The sequence below is a fragment of the Camelus ferus genome, chromosome 19 (genome assembly GCF_009834535.1).
Source record: "Camelus ferus isolate YT-003-E chromosome 19, BCGSAC_Cfer_1.0, whole genome shotgun sequence".
Classification (NCBI taxonomy): Eukaryota; Metazoa; Chordata; class Mammalia; order Artiodactyla; family Camelidae; genus Camelus; species Camelus ferus.
In genome coordinates this window covers 28,842,273-28,862,685 of record NC_045714.1, presented here as the reverse complement: position 1 = coordinate 28,862,685, position 20,413 = coordinate 28,842,273, and the positions used below count along the sequence as shown (strand labels likewise).

The 20,413-nt window shown below is 40.2% G+C and overlaps 1 protein-coding gene across 7 annotated transcripts in view; it reads left to right on the top strand.

The window, feature by feature from the left end:
- PLCB4 (phospholipase C beta 4) overlaps positions 1-19,271 on the top strand; it is a 384,413-nt gene extending 365,142 nt beyond the window's left edge. For 6 of the 7 annotated variants that reach the window (XM_032461834.1, XM_032461837.1, XM_032461836.1 and 3 more), the window contains 8 exons: positions 1,359-1,474; positions 2,756-2,831; positions 4,633-4,808; positions 8,196-8,297; positions 12,017-12,074; positions 12,538-12,624; positions 15,621-15,657; positions 17,749-19,271. In XM_032461834.1, the coding sequence (XP_032317725.1) occupies positions 1,359-1,474; positions 2,756-2,831; positions 4,633-4,808; positions 8,196-8,297; positions 12,017-12,074; positions 12,538-12,624; positions 15,621-15,657; positions 17,749-17,837 (741 nt within the window). In that variant the 3' untranslated portion in view covers positions 17,838-19,271. The remainder of the gene's footprint in view (positions 1-1,358; positions 1,475-2,755; positions 2,832-4,632; positions 4,809-8,195; positions 8,298-12,016; positions 12,075-12,537; positions 12,625-15,620; positions 15,658-17,748) is intronic. The other variant, XM_032461841.1, reaches the window with a different exon arrangement.
- The last annotated feature ends 1,142 nt before the right edge of the window (positions 19,272-20,413 follow it).

Here is a 20,413-nt window from a genome sequence, read left to right as displayed (position 1 = left end):
ACATTGTTATATATAGTTCTCTGACCCCAAATCCAGAGCAAAGTCACATCACCTTGGATCACCCCAATTGTGCACATCGTCAGGTCCTGTTCCAAGAACCATCCCACCCTCCTCCCCGCCTTCTCCCAAGTGCATTAATGCACCAGAAAGGAATGCTGCGACCTTGAGCACAAATACACTTCTGAAGAATTTGTGTACAAATGAACTGAGGATCAAGCCTTGTCTTAATTTGCTAACAGCAGTAGGAAATTAAGGAAATCTTGGTAAAGTTAAAAACCCCATCCCCATTTATATTTTATAAAATCTTTTATTCATGAATTCAGTTAAAGTTGAGCCTACCTTAGAAAAAATTAATTTTTTTTAAAAATTTGGTCGCTCACTTTTGTTACTTAAAAAATAAGCAAAAGGGAATGTGACTGTGAGGGTAATTACAGAACCTGAACAAAGTCTGTCCATCCCAGACTCAAATACCATCTCATGTCTCTAAGTTTCTCAAGAATAAGAGCAGGAGATAACGTCAATATTATCTTAGCATGGATCTTACTGCTGTGCTGTTTTCCTCTGTGCTTAGGGCCTAAGCAGCTAAAGAAATGTGACTTCAGATAAGTCACTGCCTGTGGCCAAATTATCAGGAAGAGATAATGTTTATAGAGGAACATTATTTTCAGAGCATGGTGGTCCCCAGTTTCAGTGATTGAAGGAAGCAGATGGAAAAATATTTTAAATACCTGAATGGCTGAGGGCCAGAGCTCCTGAGCATTCTGTCAGGCTTGTGAATGCATCCAGATGAGGAAGGTGGTGAAGATATCACATGAGGGGGAGTCAGAATGGGCTGACAGTGACAACCACAGTGGCAGTTCTCATTGTATAGTGGTGGTGTTCAAGACCTTCAAAAATACGCCCAGTGATAGAGTTATATTTAGCACGTAAAAGAGAAGAAATATGGCGGCTGACCTTGGGTATTTGGGGAGCAGGGTGTGGAAGGGGCAGTAGACTAATGTGATAACTCAGACAGTGGAACAAAGATGGATGTCTGGAGGTTCCATGGAGACAGATAACGTGCACAAGAAAGAACTTTGGGATGATTGGTGTTGCCCACATGGGCAGAGCTGCCTTTTGAGGTGGGCATGTTCATTGGATGGAGGCTGGAGAGACTCCCTTGTTACCTTATGAGGCTACAAGAAAGTCTTGGGTTGGGCAGGAGATTGGAAGTCTTTCCAGTTCTCAGACTCAGTTCCTCCTTGATTTTCAAACCAAGACTCTGAAAGAGCTGGTGAAAATTATGCCAGCCTAACATAGAATGAAGTTTACCAGCTGCGCTGCGCGTCCAGCATGTAACTGCAGATTTGCCTGTTCAGGAGCACAGTACGATGCAGAAGTTACACTGCACTCAAGTGGACAAGATCGTGGCGCAGTACGACAAAGAGAAGTCGACTCACGAGAAAACCCTGGAGAAGGCAATGAAGAAGAAGGGGTAAGTACTGTCTCCCTCCTTTTTGTATTTTGTCTGTCCCCACAGTTCAGCGGCCGGTTCAAGGCCAAGGAAGAACTTAGTCTTGACTGTGCGTACATCATTAAAAATTATTCCTGGAAAATAAGCCACTCGCTCAGCTGAAGGGAGCGACTGAAGTGGAAAAGGGGAACTTTATTCAAGTTCTACAGCTGTTAGTTTGTGAAATAATAACTGTGTCTTTCATGGGTTTTTCTACTCAGGTACCTCTAAGGTGAATAGGGGGAGAAGGAAGGGTGAACTAAATTTAGGAAAATTCCAGAAATCATGCTTGCAATGCCAGGAACCAAATAACAAGATTGATGCACTCAAGGAGGGGAAAGTGCAATTTTGATGTTTACTTTTACAAGACTCCTTTGCTTATGCCAACAGATAAGACTGTTGAATAAAACTTATCATTGCATTTACTGTGAAAGATTTTGTCTAGAATTAAGCCAGGGGACTGTTTCTGTAATGCCACAAGCTCACTGAGTAACAGGAGTAGAGGGGAACACACTCAGTGCCAGCTGCTGAGAAGTGGTAGGTTGGACGAAAGCCCTCACACGTTCAGAGTGTGCCCCTCAGAGACCCTCTCCGTGAATAATGTGCTGACATGTTCTGATTCAGGCCATGATAAGTCAGAGCACATATGCTGAAGACAGAAGCTCAGGAGCTGTTCTGGTTTCAGCAATGATAGGGATATTCCAAAAGGAAAAAATAATCCCTGAAATCAGCAGTAATGGTTGCTGGGCAATCGCCTGGTATATATTTCCTACTCACAATAGAATAAGAAGCAAAAATTGCCCTGCGATGCCAGGAAAGACTATTTTCTCCCTTGCTGGCATGTGTAAAAGACAAAAAATCTGGCTTTACAACCAAAATGGAAAAAATTGAAAATTCACTCCAAGGCGGAGGACCGATCTGTTTTTCCGTTCTCATCCTAAATAGTGTATTATTGAATAAATGAAAAATAGCTGGAAGAAAAGCAGGAACCAAAATGGAAACTCTGACAACAAACCCTTTTAACAGTGAAATAATTGTTAGGTCTGAAATGTTTCTTTGTGCACTGGTTGAATTGAGTAATCACGACACAGATATTTTGTAAGGTGTGCAGCTATTACTCACAGAACCCAGATTGACAATGAGCCATGGCGTCCCATGTTTGATGAACAAATTGTCTTCATCGGAAGGCTTTGGAGCCAAGGCCCCTGGGTCTGGGACGAGATATCTAACTCTGGGCATGCATTTGCGGTTTTCCATTTTCAGGGGGAGTAATTGTCTCGAAATGAAAAAAGAAACGGAAATTAAAATTCAGACATTGACATCAGATCACAAATCTAAGGTAAGAAATTGCTTATTTTTACAGCAGCAGCTCGCAGAAGATATTTCGTAATTTTTTAGAAGCCACGCCTAGTTTAAGTCAGAACTCACAGCCACACCTGCGGAAGTCTGGGAAGTCAGGAGACCTAGGGGTTCGCCTTTGCTCCAGGCTCCCTGGCTTGGAGAAGAGCCGCTTCATGGAACACTTTTTCTTTGATTTGTAGACATATGCTAACAATATCTATGTTGTCTGCCTCAGAGGCATTGAGGGAAACAGTAAATGGACTAAAAGGAAATACTGTATAAAATACAGAACATAGAAGTAACATTGAACGTAAGACAGAAAACCACCCACAGTGGTAGTTGAGTAACTCGTTGATACTCATTCCATCCTAACTTTGCTGTGGAATTTGGGATGGGAAAAAAAAAGCAAATCAAGAGCTGAGATTCTAGGAGATGAGCTGAAGTACTCGTATTTCCCCCGAAACACAAGAAAGTAGGAGCTTAGGGGCATTAATTAAGACTGTGGACATTTTGGAGAAGTGAGCACCAAGTTCTGGTCAAGAACATGAATAATTCTTCCAGCCATAAGAGTTAGAAAAGAAAAGAAAAGGAAACTGTCAAAGAAAGTTCCCAAGTATTGCTGTTTGTCAAACCAGCTGGACGTATGTTTACGTGCAGCTCTGTTATCCACCCAGCGACCCTGCTGTATACCTGGGCCAGCCAGGCGGTCAAGTTCATCAGGTTCTCCTTGGCGCTGCGTGTTTTGTGTCTGTTCTGCCAGGCAGTCTCTTGAGGCAGTAAGCCGTGTATCTTTGAGAGTTTCTCCCCCGTCTCTCTCTTCTGAACTGGAATATTTTGTTTGAGAATTAATGCCTATGCAACATGCCATGATTTTTAAATGCTTTGAATAAATAGGAAAGTAGAAACCTTGGCCACTGTCTCAATTTGCTTTGCTACATGAAATATCCTGCCCAAATTTAGTGGCTTCAGGAAACTACCATGTAATAGTTCATAATTCAGTGGGTTAGAATTCGGGCTGACAGTTCTTCTAATTTTGGTGGGGCTCACACGTGTCAACTGTCAGCTGGGATTGACAGCCTCGCCCAGCTATCTGGTGGGTAGGTGCCTGCTGATTGTTTTTAACTACGTGCCATCTCATCGTCCAACAGGCCAGCACAGGCTTTGTCACAGGGTAGCCTCGAGGTTCCAGGCATAGGAAAAGGGTATGCACTTTCCGAGTTTTCTGCTTGCATCGCGTTTGCTATTATCTTCTGGCATCGCGTTTGCTATTATCTTCTGGCTAAAGCCAGTCACAGGTCAGCCAGATTCAAGGAGGTAGAGAAACAGACTCTAGTTCTTACACACAGTGCAGAGAGCGTGGCTCCTCTTTGCAGGGGAAGGCTTTCTCCTCTAGCATCTGTTAAGTTTGACACGATAAGTCATCATCAAGGAATAAGAGAACACAATTCTCTCTCCAGACCTGTGGCCTTGAGGAAGTGAAGCTGGAAAAACAGGAGGTGATGAAGAGAAGTTTGATAGAATTGGTAAAGGAGCCCAAGGCCCAGACAAACCAGAGTGTGGGCAAGTCAGGCAGTGAAATAACAGGTCACGGTTAACAGGTAGCGCCGAAGTCATTGCTCTATTTTAATAATGCATGGCTTCCCAATTCCCATGGATTAGTACATATTTTGTGCAGGTTAGAGAGGCAGCTACCAACTGAGCAAGTATAGTGGTGGGAGGGATCTGAAACGCGTGGCTAATACTGTGTTTTCAGTTCCTACCCGAATTCCAGGTGGCACCATCCCCTTTTCCCCCCGCAGGTCAAAGAGATTGTGGCACAGCACACGAAGGAGTGGTCAGACATGATCAACACGCACAGTGCGGAGGAGCAGGAGATCCGGGACCTGCACCTCACCCAGCAGTGCGAGCTGCTCCGGAAGCTCCTGATCAACGCGCACGAGCAGCAGACTCAGCAGCTGAAAATGTCCCATGACAGGTGGGCAAGGTCGCCGTCTCCAGGGGAAACGCCAAGTTTTAAAAAAGACTAAGGGTGTGTGTGTGTGTGTTTGTGCACGTGTGCACATGCATCAAGGTAGTAAGAAAAATCAAGTTGACCTGTAACATTGAGTTTCCAGGTGTGTCCCATCATATGGTTGATGTGAGCAAGACGAACTGTGAGAAATGGCCTCTGCCATCAAAGGGCTTCCAAGTATTGGCAAGATGTCACACTCCCAGAAGAAATTAAGTTACAAGTACATATGATACATACTAGAAAGTGTCACAGGGTCTGCCGCCTCCTGAGAGATCCCAGAGGCTTCACAGAGGGGTAGGGCTGGAGGTGGCCTTTGGAAAATGATCCGGAGCCTCTTAGGAAGGTAAGACACAGAAGGAGATAAAGACCAAGCCGTAGAGCTCCTAGACCTTTGGTTCTGATCACTCAGAGTGGATGAGTGATCTGTGGAAAGACTCTTCTTTCCATTATCAGGACTTGTATGAATTGTAGAAAGACAGGCCTGATCAGTAAACAGCAAAAATTGTCCATTTATTTTGGTCTCTCCCCATTTCAGCAAATTGAATATCACATTTATATTTTTAATTGAAGTATAGTATTTACAATGTTGTGTTATTTTCTGGTGTACAGCACAGTGATTCAGTTATACACACACACACACACACATATCTTCCTTTTCATATTTTTTCCATTATAGATTATTACAAGATGTTGAATATAGTTCCTGGTTCTGTACAGTTAGGACCCTGTTGTTTATCTATTTTATATATAGTAATGTCTGCTAAATATCACATTTAAAACACTGCAGATGATGAGCTGGACTTTCTTCCCAAGGCAGAAGGATGTTTAGGTCAAACTTACGACTTTTGATCACAACTTTGTTGCAACTTGCCCACCATCTCTCTCGGTACGCCTCAGTTATGGTCTATTAATATAGACAAAAAAGTAGAAAACAGAAGCATTTTACTAACAGATCAAACAAAAAGACCTTTTAAATTCTAGCTGCATGAATTATCTAGGCACACAGTCCAATTCCTCCCTCCTTACTTTGGAGTGGCATACGACCGCGGAACGTGAAAGTGTTCTTGCCACAGTTTCTGATTCTCATATGAGGCAGCTAAAGGAGGTGTCCCATGCTGAGTTCCCGGGGAGCTAATGTTCTATGCCCTGTCCACGTTAAAGTATTCTGTTTACTTGTGTATGATCAGAAGTTGCCTTCCCTCTTCTCCCTTAGACATGCTTTTGATTTAGTACACAGAAAGGTCTATTCATCAGCCTGCATTTGACCATTGCTACAATCCCAGATTATAGGTGTCAAAGATACTCCAAAGAATAAGGTACTCTCTTCTGATCTTTTTTTTGTAATTGAATAGAAGAGAAAAATTAGCCCTCTACAGTAGGCATTGTCCAAAAGAAAAAAAAAAGTAAACAAATTCTTGCATGACTTAAGAAGTCATTTGAAGGGACAGTAATCTACTTACTAACTTACCTTAAAAAAAAAAATAGACCCATGGCAGGGGCACTTTTTCAAAGCAACAGCAGCATTGGAGCTTTTTTTTCCCCAACCCCCCTGTGGTTTGTTTCTTTTCACCATCATCGCTGTTGCTCTTGGTTATCACTTGGCAGCCATATTTGGTTATTGATGCTTGTTGAGTGAATGAAGAAAGAAATGGTCCATGTACTAACAAGTTATGGAAAATTTTGAGAGCCAGTTTCTTGGGCCCAGGAGCTTCTGTACCTATTTCTGCGTCTGGGGCCCTACGCTCTCTAACTGAAGACCTCTCCATTTCTGTTTTGTCCCTCCCTTTTGATGTAGTACAAACACTACTTAGATAACTGGACTCCTTGGTCACTTGCTTCTGGGCGGTGCTTCAAGGAGATCTCCATGGGTTCCAGCGAAGATTCTTTGTTAATAATATCCATTTTTAGTATTCTAAATCATATGCCTTTAATGTACTCATGAATACTCTAAAGATCTGAGTCTGTTGCACACACAGGTGTCCACACACACAGCAATCAGTCACCTGTAAACATCCTTTTCCGCCCCAGTTCCTGTGCTTATTTGAATCCATTTAGTCCCTTTCATTCCCTCGGGGCTGTCAGGAAACAGAAAGGTTACTTGTGAGTGTCAGAACATCCTTCTGTCTCTTCTAAGCCATCTGATCCCAAAAACCATAGGGCAAAGCTGAAATATCCTTGTATTTTATTGATCATAAGTGGTTGTCCCTGTGCATTCTTTGATTACTCGCATGCTGTGTTTACTATTTACATGTGTTTTATTGCATATGAGTTTGTAAACACTATTACCTGAGATGTTTGCATATAACTTAGGATTTGTAGCTTTTATGGATTCAGAACTCGTATGGCATGTTAGTGACTAATGGCAGCACCCTACTCTGGACATCGGAATAGGACCATCACGTGGTTAGGGTTGGGTTAGACACGCATAATGTCTCTTCTTCCGGGTCCATCACTGTTACTTCACAGTGACCCACTGCCCCCAGGGAGAAGCATCCTTGTGGATTTCTGCCCTCCTTCCACACCACACAATACAAAACAACTTGATGAGCTCAATAATGAAGTGAAAAGTGAACCTAGCCCTATTGTTACGTTCAGAACTTTGTTTCTTTCTTCTTTTTTTAATTAGAGTTAGATATCGATAACACAAAATTTAACCATTTTAACCATTTTTAAGTGTGTGGCATGAAGTATATTGTTATACTTTGTTATTGTTATATCATATTGTTATATGATAGTTGTGCAACTATCACCACTACCATCCATCTGCAGAACCTTCCATCTTTCCCAACTGAAACTCTATACCCACTAAAGACTAACTCTCTGCTCCTTTTGTTTATTTTTCTTCCTTCCAGTTTTATTGAGATGTAATTGACACATAGCACCATAGGTTTAAGGTGGTCAGCATAGTGATTTGACTTAACATACATCAGGAAATGACCACAGTTAAGTTTAGTGAGCATCCATCAAATCAAATAGATACAAAATAAAAGAAAAAGAAAAAAGTGTTTCCTCTGTGATGAGAACTCTCAGGATTTACTCTCTTAACTTTCAGGTACAACACACGGCAGTGTTAATTATGTGAAGCATGTTATACATTACATCCCTAGTACTCATTTATCCTGTAACTGGAAGTTTATACCTTTTGGCCACCTTCATCCACTTCTCCGTACCCCCACCCCTGGCCTCTGGTAACAGCAAATCTGATCTCTTTTTCTATGAATTTGTTGGTTGGGCTTTTTCTTGGAAGTCTAATGAACCTACAACCTATGTTAGTTCCTGGTGGACGACATAGTGATTCGATATTTCTGTACATTAGAGGATAACCATCACCTGTTTGTTTTTAATACATAGGGAAAGCAAGGAAATGCGAGCACACCAGGCTAAGATTTCTATGGAAAACAGCAAAGCCATCAGCCAGGATAAATCTATCAAGAATAAAGCAGAACGGGAAAGGTGAGTCTGAGGATGCTCACTGTGGGAATGCAACGTTGATGTGAAGGCATAGACTCACATCTGAGATGTTAAAACCCTGTGAGTTCTGACTTGGAATCCTGCTATCATAACTGCTAGGAGGATATATTATTATTGCTGTAAAACATCTTCTGGTTGTTTACTGCCACCAGTAAAATAAATTTGGGTTCAATATCTGTGTGCTCACTTACAAAAAAATTATATAAAATAGGGAATAAACAAAATCATATAAAATATGGCAAAATATCTTTCCCACATCCCACCAAGTCATCCCACAAACGTCTCACCTGCTCAGGTGTTAAGCCCGTTCTGAATGGACTTACGTTCTGCATAACAGCACGTAGGGTGGTCTTCCCTTGACTGGCCTTGTGCTGTCCTTGACACCAGGAATCATCTCAACCCCCACCCCCCAGCAAGTTTTCTGGTTTATACTTTACTTAGAATGGGTTTTCTGGAATTTTGGTGGCATATGATTCACTGAGGAAGGGTGTGGTCTCAGCTAGAGTTCCCCTTCAGCCTGATCCCAGGCTCTGGAGTGTAAACTACACCGCGGATCGATCCCTTTGAGCCACAGGTGTCTGGCTTTGTTACTTCTGTGTTAGTCAGTCATTGGCCACCTGGAGTTGGGGGAAGGTTTGTATGACCTCCGGAGAGATCCCAGGTGCAAGCTGTTTAGCCAAAGCTGGGAAAGGGGATCTGAGAGGGTGTCGGTAGTTGTGCTGCGCAAGAGAGGGAGTTAGCAGCGTTTGATTCCCAGTGATCACAAAAAGCATCTTCACCTGTGATGCTCAAGTCTGTCCCGGGAAGCCTCTGAGAATGCGGATGCTTGTTGCTCCATAAGTGAGAGCCTTGTTCACACCCCAGTGGTCAAACACAGCAGGATTCCTCCTCTTGGAGAAATAAGACCTGGTTAGAATTTGGCTCCTGGCTGAGTTCACCACCCACACAAAGACTGTGTTTTATGCTCAGCTAAATACGGAGCAAGGTGAAGGTTAGCTCTGGGGGTTAAAATATGAGCATGAAGTTTAGGGCTTCAAGTCACTCGGCTGTTAACCGTAGGCTGAGCTGTTAGAGAACTTTGCAGCTACAAGCAATGCACCCCTGTTTCACTCGCCGTGTCTCCATGGTCTTCTGTGGATTCTCAGTGGATACCTGATCTATTTCCTTCTTGTTTTGAACACAGCAGGAACTGCTGTTCAGCTACCTCAATTTCATTGATTTTTAATACACGTCTCATTTGTTAACCATAATAAGAAATGTTAAACTGGAAATATGACAAAAGATAAAGCATAATACTATCCAGTGTGTTTTTATGTTGAAGTTTTGTAGGATTAAATACGGTCTGGAATTAGTGGGCTAGCAATGGAATGTGGAATTCCACAGTAGTTTGACCTGGAAATGAATTGCCTTTGCAACACTTTGGCCAAGAAATTCCCCAATAAACATGGAGCATCATTTATGTCTCCCTAGGGAGGTTATTCCTCAGTTTAGTCAATGCTCATTTACACGATCATGTTGTAGTAGTTGCCTGGCTCTTACTTATTTAAATAAAGTGCCGTCCTCTGGACGTTATTCTCAAACAAAGAACTTTGTTTAACAGCCTCGTGTAGGTGGAAATAACATTGCTTCAGCTCAGAAAACATGATTCATGCCATGATAAAACCTCAATAAACTATTTTAGACCATCCAAACTGAAATATAGAATTCAACATGATAAATGTGCTAATGATTAAATAGCTCTTCATCATATTTTTCAAATATGTTGCAAAGTGGACTTCAGCCCAGTTCAGGTCAAATTATTTTAAATTACGAGCTACTGATAACCTAGCTAGAAAAGCTTTTTATATAATTTTTTTTATTTTGATTTAATATACTTGTTTATTATAACTCTGTATCCAGTATCCAGTGGTTAGGTGATTCTGAAACATCTACAAATTTTTTTTAGAAATTAATTTTTCTATGCCACATGGTTACCTTTTTTAAACACACACACTGTGTGTATCCACTTTATCACACTACTGAGAAATAAAATTAAAAATGTATCATCAGAGAGCTAAGAAAGACAGGCAGAACCTGACAAATACTTCTATTCTTGGGTCAAACAAGACATTTCAACATAAGTGACATGCTATTTATAACTGAATGACAGTGCAAACACCATTTATCAATGTGTGGAAGGTGGCTAAAGTACACAGGAAGAGAAATATGCAGCAAAATGAAGAGGCAGCCTACCAGTTGGGAGAAAATATTTGCAAACCATATGTTAGATAAGGGGTTAATATCAGAAATATATAAGGAACTCATAGAAATCAATAGCAAAAAAAAAAAAAACCCACAAATAATCTAATTTAAAAATGGGCAGAGGACCTGAATAGACATTTTTCTCAAGAAGATGTACAGATGGCCAACAGTCATAGAAAAGGTGCCCAGCATTGCTCATCATCAGGGAATGCATATCAAAACCACAATGAGGTATCACTTCATCTCTGTTAGAACGGCTATGCCTGTAAAAAAGAAAGAGAAAACCTATCTGTATAGCCCTGTAACTATTACAGAAATTCGATCCGGTCATGAAAAGCATTCCACCTCACCAGGAATCAGGGAAATGTGAGTTAAAACAACAGTCTGATGCCATTTCAAAAAACCAACCAATTCACAGAAAAGTAAAGGTCTGATAGTAACAAGAGTGGGTGGAGATGCGGAGAAAGGGTACCACCCAGACATCACAGATGGGAGTGAAAATTAGGACAGGTGCTTTGGAGTCAAGTTGAAGGTTTTCATTCCCTACCAACCTGGAGAAACCTTTGCTCACATGCACAAGAAGGTCTGTTCTACACTCTGTGTATTTAGTCAGCAGCGTTCCAAGCACCACTGGACCCTGTGCACCAGACCATTGTGCATTGTTGAGCAATAACCTCCTTTTTATTAATGGCAAAATGAAAACACTGTAGTCTGTTCATCAATGGAAAAATCAATAGAACACATGAAAATAATGGAATAGTTTGAAGCATAGCTATCTCTCTAAATGACAAGGCTAAGGGATAAGATATAGAAAGAAACCCAGAAAATGTTGCCATGTAGGTTCATTTGGAAACCATACAAAACAATGTATATTGTCCAGCAGCATCAGCATCCCCTGGGAGCTTGTTAGAAATGCAGAATCTCAGGCCCACCCCAGACCCACTGAATCAGACCCTCTGGGGGTGGGCCCAGCAATCTTTGTGTTTGATTGTGTTTCCATGTGATTCATGTGCATGTGAAAGTTTGAGAAGGACTTGTGTGTATTACATATGAATACATCCATATATAATAAAAATATTAAAACATGGATGGGAAGCCCCACATCAAATTTAGAATGGGAATGGTGGTCATCTCTGGAGAGAAAGAAAGGAGGGGAATGGAGTCAGGAGGAATACAAAAAGGGGCTTTAATTAGATCTGCAACACTTTATCTCCTTTAAAAACTTGACAAACATGATAAAACATTAACATGGATTAGTCTGAGTGACGGGTACACAGATCTTTTTTTTTTTTTTTTTTCTGTACCTTGTGTATTTCAACATTCCTCAAAATAAATTAGGGAAAGAAAGTGATAATCCCATCCAGATAATTAAATGGAATATAACTCTTTCTTATTTAATGATGTCATGTTAATTCCATTCGATGTCATTACCAACTGTCGTTTGTACCTGTTACTTTTAGGCGAGTCAGGGAGTTAAACAGCAGCAACACTAAAAAGTTTCTGGAAGAAAGAAAGCGTGTAAGTATTTTATAATTTTTTGGGCACTTTTCCTTTAAAAAAATAAAACTGTGAACAATATCTCATGCTTGGATATCAGACCTCCAGCTGATTTGCTTAATTTGATTTTTCCGTACATTAAACATTCTAGCTTCTCTTCTCTGCTCCCTGAAAGCTAAAGTAATGTCTTACTAAAAATCTTCAAGATAATTATTTGGCACCATTTTATACAGAAAATGAAGCCAGATTTTATTCGTGCACGAGCACTCTTGTATTCTAAGATTTTGGCAGGAATTACCATGCCAGTAAAAAATACAGGTTTGAACTCTCCCAGTTTTCAGGCTGTTTTCCTTTCTTCTCTTTTATTATTATTACATCCCTCACTTAAATTGCAAACTACCAACCTTCTTCATCCATACGTTTTAAAATTACAACCCAAAGTTGATCAGAAATTTAATTTTTTAAATTAAATTTTTTTTTACAGCTCGCAATGAAGCAGTCCAAAGAAATGGATCAGTTGAAAAAAGTCCAACTTGAGCACCTAGAATTCTTAGAAAAACAGAACGAACAGGTATTTCTCCTAAAAAGCATAAAAAGGTGTTGGCAGCCAGACAGCTTGGGGAGACAAATGCAGTGGCCCACAGTGCCCCTCTGCTAAAGCCAGTGGCCTGAGTGGTAGCATGGAAAGGTGGTTGGAAACATTTGGTGCCATGGCTGTATTTTTCCCATGTCACCTCGCAAGAATAGAAAGTATTCTTTTTGGAAGAGGGAGAGGAATGTGGCTGGAGGGGGGCAGTGAAGAATCAGAAGTCATGATTTGTTTGGACTATGAGGATTCTAAGAAGGACATTACTGAGAGGAGGAGAAAACAGGTTACAAATTATTTCTCCTTTGTCATCTAGAGTTTTAGCATTTGCACCCTAGAGACAAGTGGTATTGTATTTAAAAGCAAATGAGACAAACCACCTATTTTCAACCTCAATCTAAAAACGAGGTTATAACACCTTCTTAGGGCTTCAAGCAAAATCTAAAGGCATGAGCTGCCCATTAACTCTACAAACCACAGAATGTGAGTGGGTACCATACTCTTGGTGCTAAACGCTAAATTGAAACATTTGCACAAATGAGAGTTATCCAAAATCCAACTGTTTAGTAGCTATCGGGCGTATACCAACACCAAGGTAAATGTATGTTTACCTCGAGTGCAGTACAGATAGATGGAGTCCATCCCAGCTGGGCTACATACAGCCCACCGGCCATCCAAGATCTAATCTCAATTTGATGGAAGTACCCCTGGCTTATATGGCAAAATGACCCTCAGCAGCAGTTAAAATTTCAGTCTGTCTCATTTCAAATGCACCTCTTTAGGTATTATTTCTAGATAATTCACTTCAACCTGAAAGCTGTAAAAAGGTTTTGCTGAAATGCATACTTGTCCAGCATTATTCTTTCCTAGTTCCTTTCATATATAAAGTAATCCCATTTAAGGTATATTTTTTCAGAGTAAATGGCTTCCACCAAAGAACACTTAAATGAAAATTATACTAAAAAGTACCCTGGAGAAAGTAAAACAAAACCATAATTTTTTTTTTTTTTGTATTGCAATTGGGTAGCAAACAAATCCAACTTCTGGTTTCCGATTCTTTACTTTTTGGTTGACAGAAGTTTTATTCATCAACATACTTCTGAGTTATGTTTCCCATTTCCTTTCCAGCTAAATGCTTCTACTCATGAACAGTCCAGGGATCCCCAAAGGGACAATAAGTATTTATTGTCCCACAGGGTCCAACTCATTTGACCAACTCATAGGTCCGTCACATTTCAGTACCAATGTTTTTGCTCTTAAAGCATTTCTCAGAAAGTGTTCCTTGGGGGTAAAATGGGAACATAGGTAAAGGTAGAGCCACCATCTTCAAAACATTAGAATCCAGTTCAGTGACTCAGTAGTGGGTATGGATAAAGATGCCTTAGAAGAAGGCACAATGAAGGTAAGGCGCAATTATATTTCAGTTAACTAAATTAAGAACTACTTAGAAATCGTTGTGTTGCTTAGCAACAAGTTTGACTAAAGAATGTAAATGTGCTAAAAATTACTCATCGCTGCAGTAGTGGTGCATATCAGAGCTAGAGAATACAGTTACCTAGCGCTTTTAGCTTCAGAGCTGAAGTACATAATAAAAGTAAATAGATCACCTTGGGCTTTTATCCTAATACATGTGTAACAAACTGCACCACAGTTCCTGCATGGAAATATTGGATTAGTGAATATTGGTTGGACCACATCTGGAGGATAGTAGCTTTTTGTTCCAAAAATTCATATAATGCCTTTCAGTGTGTCACAAGTAATGTCTACCACCCACAGCTGATGCTTTGAGTCACAGAAGCTTAGGAAAGAATATGAGAAGCCTTGAGATTTGATGAAGATTTAATGAGATTCAATGAAAAAAAAAATTCAAGATATCTTGATGCTTCCAGCAAATGTATAATTTGGACTTGAACTTCTGTGTTAAGCTTTGCTTTATTAATATGGCCTATTTTATGACAAATTCAATCTCAGATCTTTCTTGTACACTTTTTTTGGAATTTGAAGGTCAGAGACCTCTCAATGCAGTTACTCGGTCTGTTACAACACTGTCCAAGATACAGGGCAAAAGACGCAGTGACTGTTTCTTCCTTCATAATCGGCAAGGTCTGGAATCATTTGGAGAGCTCCCTTCAGGACCACTTAAACATTTCATTGGCAGAAAACAAGTTTCCTGTCTCCAGAGAATCCCAAACTTATATGACAGTCTCCCAAACTATTGTTGAAAATCAAGACTTTTTTCCTATTTTTAAGCCCAGAATAAATTAATTGCTCCATAGTATTTCCCTTTAAGTTTTCTTACTTCTTGTGACCCTGCGTCTGTAAGTTCTCCCAGCCACCCCAAAGCAAATCACGGGATAAATCTACTTGATTAATTAGACCATATTGAGAGCGTTGGCAGAAACAACTCAAGTTTGAATGTACCTTGGTCCTGATTCTGAATCTTAACCTCATACGTCCTTTTAAAGCCTCCTAATGGCCTTGCCTACTTGGTCAGCCAATTATTCATTTAAAATTGCAAAGGTTAGGAATTTTTTTTTCCTGCTGTTTCCCCATAGACCTCCCAGCCACACAGTATCTCATCCGTCTTGACATGCACCCTTCCAAACGTGAATAGCGTCATTCCTGTCACACCCAAATTTTAAAAATTGATTTCTGTCATCAGTTTTATCTTTTACTAAAGAGAAGTGAGGGGTCTTTAGCTGAAGGGAGGGCTTGCCACTTAACGGCCACAAACCAGAGGCACAGTCTGGGCTAACAGGCATTGGTTGTTTGTTCTGTTGTTCTTTTTTTTTTTTTTTTTCTGTTGAGATCAACTCGGGGGAATTTTGTCACTGATGGTTGAATATATGTTTTATTCTTAGCTTTTTGCTTTTCTGTATTATGGTTTTGCATTCATTTCTCAAATTCACTTCAGTATTCATTTATTTTCTTTGTTTTGTATGTATGACTCAATTTTGACATTACTATTTTTGTACAAACAGCTTTTGAAATCCTGTCATGCAGTGTCCCAAATGCAAGGTAGGACTGAAACTCTGATAAGCAAGACATTGCTTTCCTGCTCAACGATGTCAGTATTCTCGATGCTTTGGCAATTCACATCTGGTCACGACTAGTTAATATCTCAGGGGTTTGGATTTAAAAGTTTGACTGCTTGATGCTTGGATTTCTGATGTAATCTTTGAACAGAAATATCCAAAATCTCGAGACAGTTATTTCTCATGGGGTTTTAGCTGCCTTTCCAACTGCAGACCTGGGAAACCCAAGTCATGCTAATGAAGACGTAGCCAGGTATCAAAAACAGTGACATATGGTTGTCATTTGGACCGACCACACTAAGACTGGGTCACAGAGTCAGATCGTTTACAAACATTAATATGATGGCCTTTAATTTTTAAAGCACCCCAGTCAAAGTTCATTGGTGGCTTTTAATGACAGTTACGGTCTGCGCACAGAGACATTAGACTTGTCATTATATGATGACTCTTGTCATGCGTTCTGTTAGGTCTGGTCTGCCAGGGGCCCTCATCACCCCTCATAAGTCAGGTGACCATATAATTTATTGTCTTAACAGGATAGTTTTGAAAGTGAAAGGGGAAGCTGTTCATAATGGCCAGGACCACAAACATAAATCGGAACCGTCCCTGGCCAGTAGGGACGAACGAATGGTCACCCTGTGTCAGATGATTCTTCTTTCTAAACTCTGTGCAATATTGTCTTTAAATGCTAAAGGGGTGGGGGAGCATAGGGAATCCTTTATTGCTATTTGCTGAACATCAAATTATTTAATTTCCAGTGCTAATAATGTTTCACTGTCATCTCTTATGAATACTGTTTGTGTCATAGTTTCATGTTTGTATATTTTTCTCCATTTCTTCATTTCTCTAGTAGAGCATTATTATATTTCAGGCATTAAAAATATCTGGGTAGGGGGAACTGTCCACCCCACACGTAAGCAGGAGGTTATAATCTTTGGTGTTATTATATCGATTGTCACCAAAATGAAATGTAAAGTCGCACTATAAAAATAACAGTAAGTAAGAAGGAAATCACTCTGAGGTCTGTGGGTTAAACTAATCTTGTAGCAGGACTTCACTTGGGATGTCTAGATGCTCGCAGTATGACCTGCAGAGTTGACCGAATCCTCCCACTGACCTTGCATTTAGGTGGAATACCTAAGTAGACGTGAATAGTAACATCAGAGCACATCAGAGTCCTCCTCTGAGTTTTATCTTTATATATCCATGTTTCTGTTTTTAAATGTCCTTTCTTTCAAACTGATGTGTCACTGAAAGAGTATCTTCCTCCAAAAGATACACCAGTTGGAACGTAAACATTGATGTGAGCTAATTGATTGTCCCTATATCACCAAGCAATGATTTATCACCAGAACCTGCCCCCATCTGACGTCTTTCCACCTCCCAAACCAGCTAATTGTCTTCGTGACAATCTTCATTCATGAGATTGAATTCACAGTGGCTTAATTCTCCGGGTGGCCCATTAAAAAATGATTTACCCCAGAGAAGTGAGAGCCTGTAAGGATAGTTTTTGGACAACAGCATTCCAGAAACCCTACATATTCCTGTAACGTTCTGTTTGCTGTGTACTCCAACCAAGCCAGTGTGATAGGCTCCCACCTAAACTCCTCCACCAGTGAAATTCTTAGGGAGTTACTTTTAATTAAAGTTCAGGCTCTGGGAAATAAATTGTGCATCAGCGACACATATTCTAAAAGTGATCAGATTATCTACACACAGTCAGGGCAACATGTTGATCTGTAGAAACTAAATCAGTTTGACATGAGATAACCTACGAATGGTAGGCGTAGTAGCCTCTTCTCAACTGGTTTTCCTGGTACCGTGTAGACCAGACCTTCTCAGACTTTAATGTGAATTTCCTGGGGATCTTATTTAAATGCAGTTTCCGAGTCCCAGAGTCTGCATTTTTCACAAAGTCCCAGGCGATGGTGATGCTGCTTGGTCTGGGAACCACACTTTTGAGTAGCCAGGACATGGTGATAAGCATCAGATTGATAAGGGAAGAGAGGGAGGGTTTGCTATGTGCCTTCAGGAGAGGATTTCAACATGTAAGGTCACATGTCTGATGTTACAGGCGAAGGAGATGCAGCAGATGGTGAAATTGGAAGCCGAGATGGACCGCAGACCAGCAACAGTTGTGTGAAACTCCAGGACACAAACTGAACTGGCAGGACCGCAGCATCAGAAGATCACTCCCAGCTTCCGAGCACAAATTCCATGGAAGAAAGCTGATGTCTTTTGTGTCTCCTTTATGTGTAGATAAGATGTAACCTGGAACCACAGAGACTTAACATACTTCTCTGAAACATTCTGAATTTCCTGGCCAACCCAAAGTAGCTACCGATCCACAAAAATTACGAGTCCAGTAAGGCAGAGTTTAACCATTGATCATACCTCTTAAACATGTTTGCTGTCAAATACCGTCACAAGTCAATGAGCTTGATGTTAACACCTCTGCTTTGTGATGCATTAGGATGTGTTTGAGCCGCAGCAAAAAATAGTGCATTAGCAATGTCACAGCAAGTGCATGCACTGGGGGGGGGGGGGGACTCTGTCTACAAATTTATCAGCAAAAGTGATGATCTGCTAGACAAATAATTTGGGGAAATTTTCTGCATCCAAGTTACCTCATCAGTAAGTGCCATGTCTCCACCATGCCATAAGAAGCTAATTTCCTGTAACAGTTGTGGAAATTACTAGAGCAATAGAAAAATAGAACCGTGTACCCGTGCCAAAACCCATCAGTGCTCAAAGAAGAACTCTGTTAGGCACATTTACGAAAGTTGACATCGACATTGCTTTCTAGGAATTGCTTCTGCAGATTCCAGATATTAACAGTTCACTCTTAACACCATCAAGATTGTGCAGTGGTTATTGGACAATGTTTGTCAATGTGACCATGTATGAAGTATTTATGCTCCTAATTCACACCGTTAGAGAGCAAGATCATCTAAGTATTGCCACATGACAAGATTAGTAACCAGGAATTCTAGAACTACGTTTGCATGATACACAAGCACCAATTACGACTAACCCGTACACAGTTAACCTAATGCAAATAAATACTGGTTAAGTAAACGTATGGCACAGAATATAATTTGACTACCCAGACTTTTAGCGTAATGAAAAAGTCTATATATATGTGTATATGAATTATGTGGGCATTCTTGATACTTCAAGTTCTAGTTTCGGAAAGAAAATACATAACTAATTTAATTTTACACAAAAATATTTATGCAGATTTTCAGAATTTCATATCAGGAAATAACCTTTTTATGTCTGTTAAATATCAAGACAATTTGCTACAGTGTTAATTTGCATGGTCTTTAAGCCTGCTGTAGTTGTGTTACAGACAGTGCATGAAAAAGTACCCCCTGGGGATGGAGCCATGCCCCAACGCCCAGAGGAGCGCATGGAAACCGGGAAGTCTACAACCAATCAGATTACTGATTTAGGACACAAAGCACCTACAGAATTGTTGTATATGCTTGTACAGATTGATTCTGTGTGTTCCTCTGAACAAAGCAGAGAGAATTATGTTACCCTCAATATTGAGATTAAACTTCCGACTTCTCTAATAAAAAATTAAAACACATGGAACGGCTGTCAGAGTATTTGCTTGGGAGGATGGTTTCTAGCAAACGTTTGCCTTTTTCATAAATGATCTCGTCATTGTTTTCAGAGGGGCCTTATGCAGGATGCTTTTCTCCCAAATGGCACAAAACAGGCTGATTCTGGTTGACTCCCAAAGTAAAATAATTTTTTTTTCTCTCATATTTATCATTTGAACTGGCTTCTGTGAAATTTCTCTGGTTCCAGATTTCCTTATCTGTAAGACAGTGGAGTTAGGTGATGTATTTTTCAGTACTAACAAACATCCCATGAAAAATTATGGCTATTAAAATGGCACTGCATTGGGACAGCCAGTTTTCAAAGACTCCAAATGACTCCTCCTCACCAAATCAAACCGCTTCTTCCACGCGCGCAACCGAGCCCACAATTCAGTAGCCCTTGACTGAATCCATCACTCACCCCCTCTTTGCTCTGCTTCTGAGCGGCACTTCTAGTCTTCCCATTTTTCTTTTCTTCTTTTTTTTTAGTTGAAGTATAGTCAGTTACAATGTGTCAATTTCTGATGTGTAGTATAACATTTCGGTCATACATATACATAAATATATTCATTTTCATATTTTTTTCATTATAGGTTACTAGAAGATATTGAAAATAGTTCCCTCTGCTATACAGAAAAAATTTGTTTTTTACCTATTTTATATATAGTAGTTAGTCTTTGCACGTCTCCAATTCCCAATGTATCCCTTCGCTCTCCCTTTCTCCCGTGGTAACCATAAGATTGTTTACTATGTCTGTGAGTCTGTTTCTGTTTTGTAGATAAGTTCATTAGTGTCTTTTTTTCTTTTCTTTTCTTCTTTTTTTTTTTTTTTTAGATTCCACATATGAGTGATGTCATATAGTATTTTTCTTTCCCTTTCTAGCTTACTTCACTTAGAATGACAATCTCCAGGTCTACCCATGTTACTGCAAATGGCATTGCCTTATTTTTATATGACTGAGTAATTCCATTGTATAAATATACCACAGCTTCTTTATTCAGTCCTCTGTTGATGGACATTTAGGTTGTTTCCATGTCTTGGCTGTTGTATATAGTGCTGCTATGAACATTGGGGTGCATAGATCTTTTCAAATTAGAGTTCCCTCTTTCCTGTTTTTCTGATCATTTC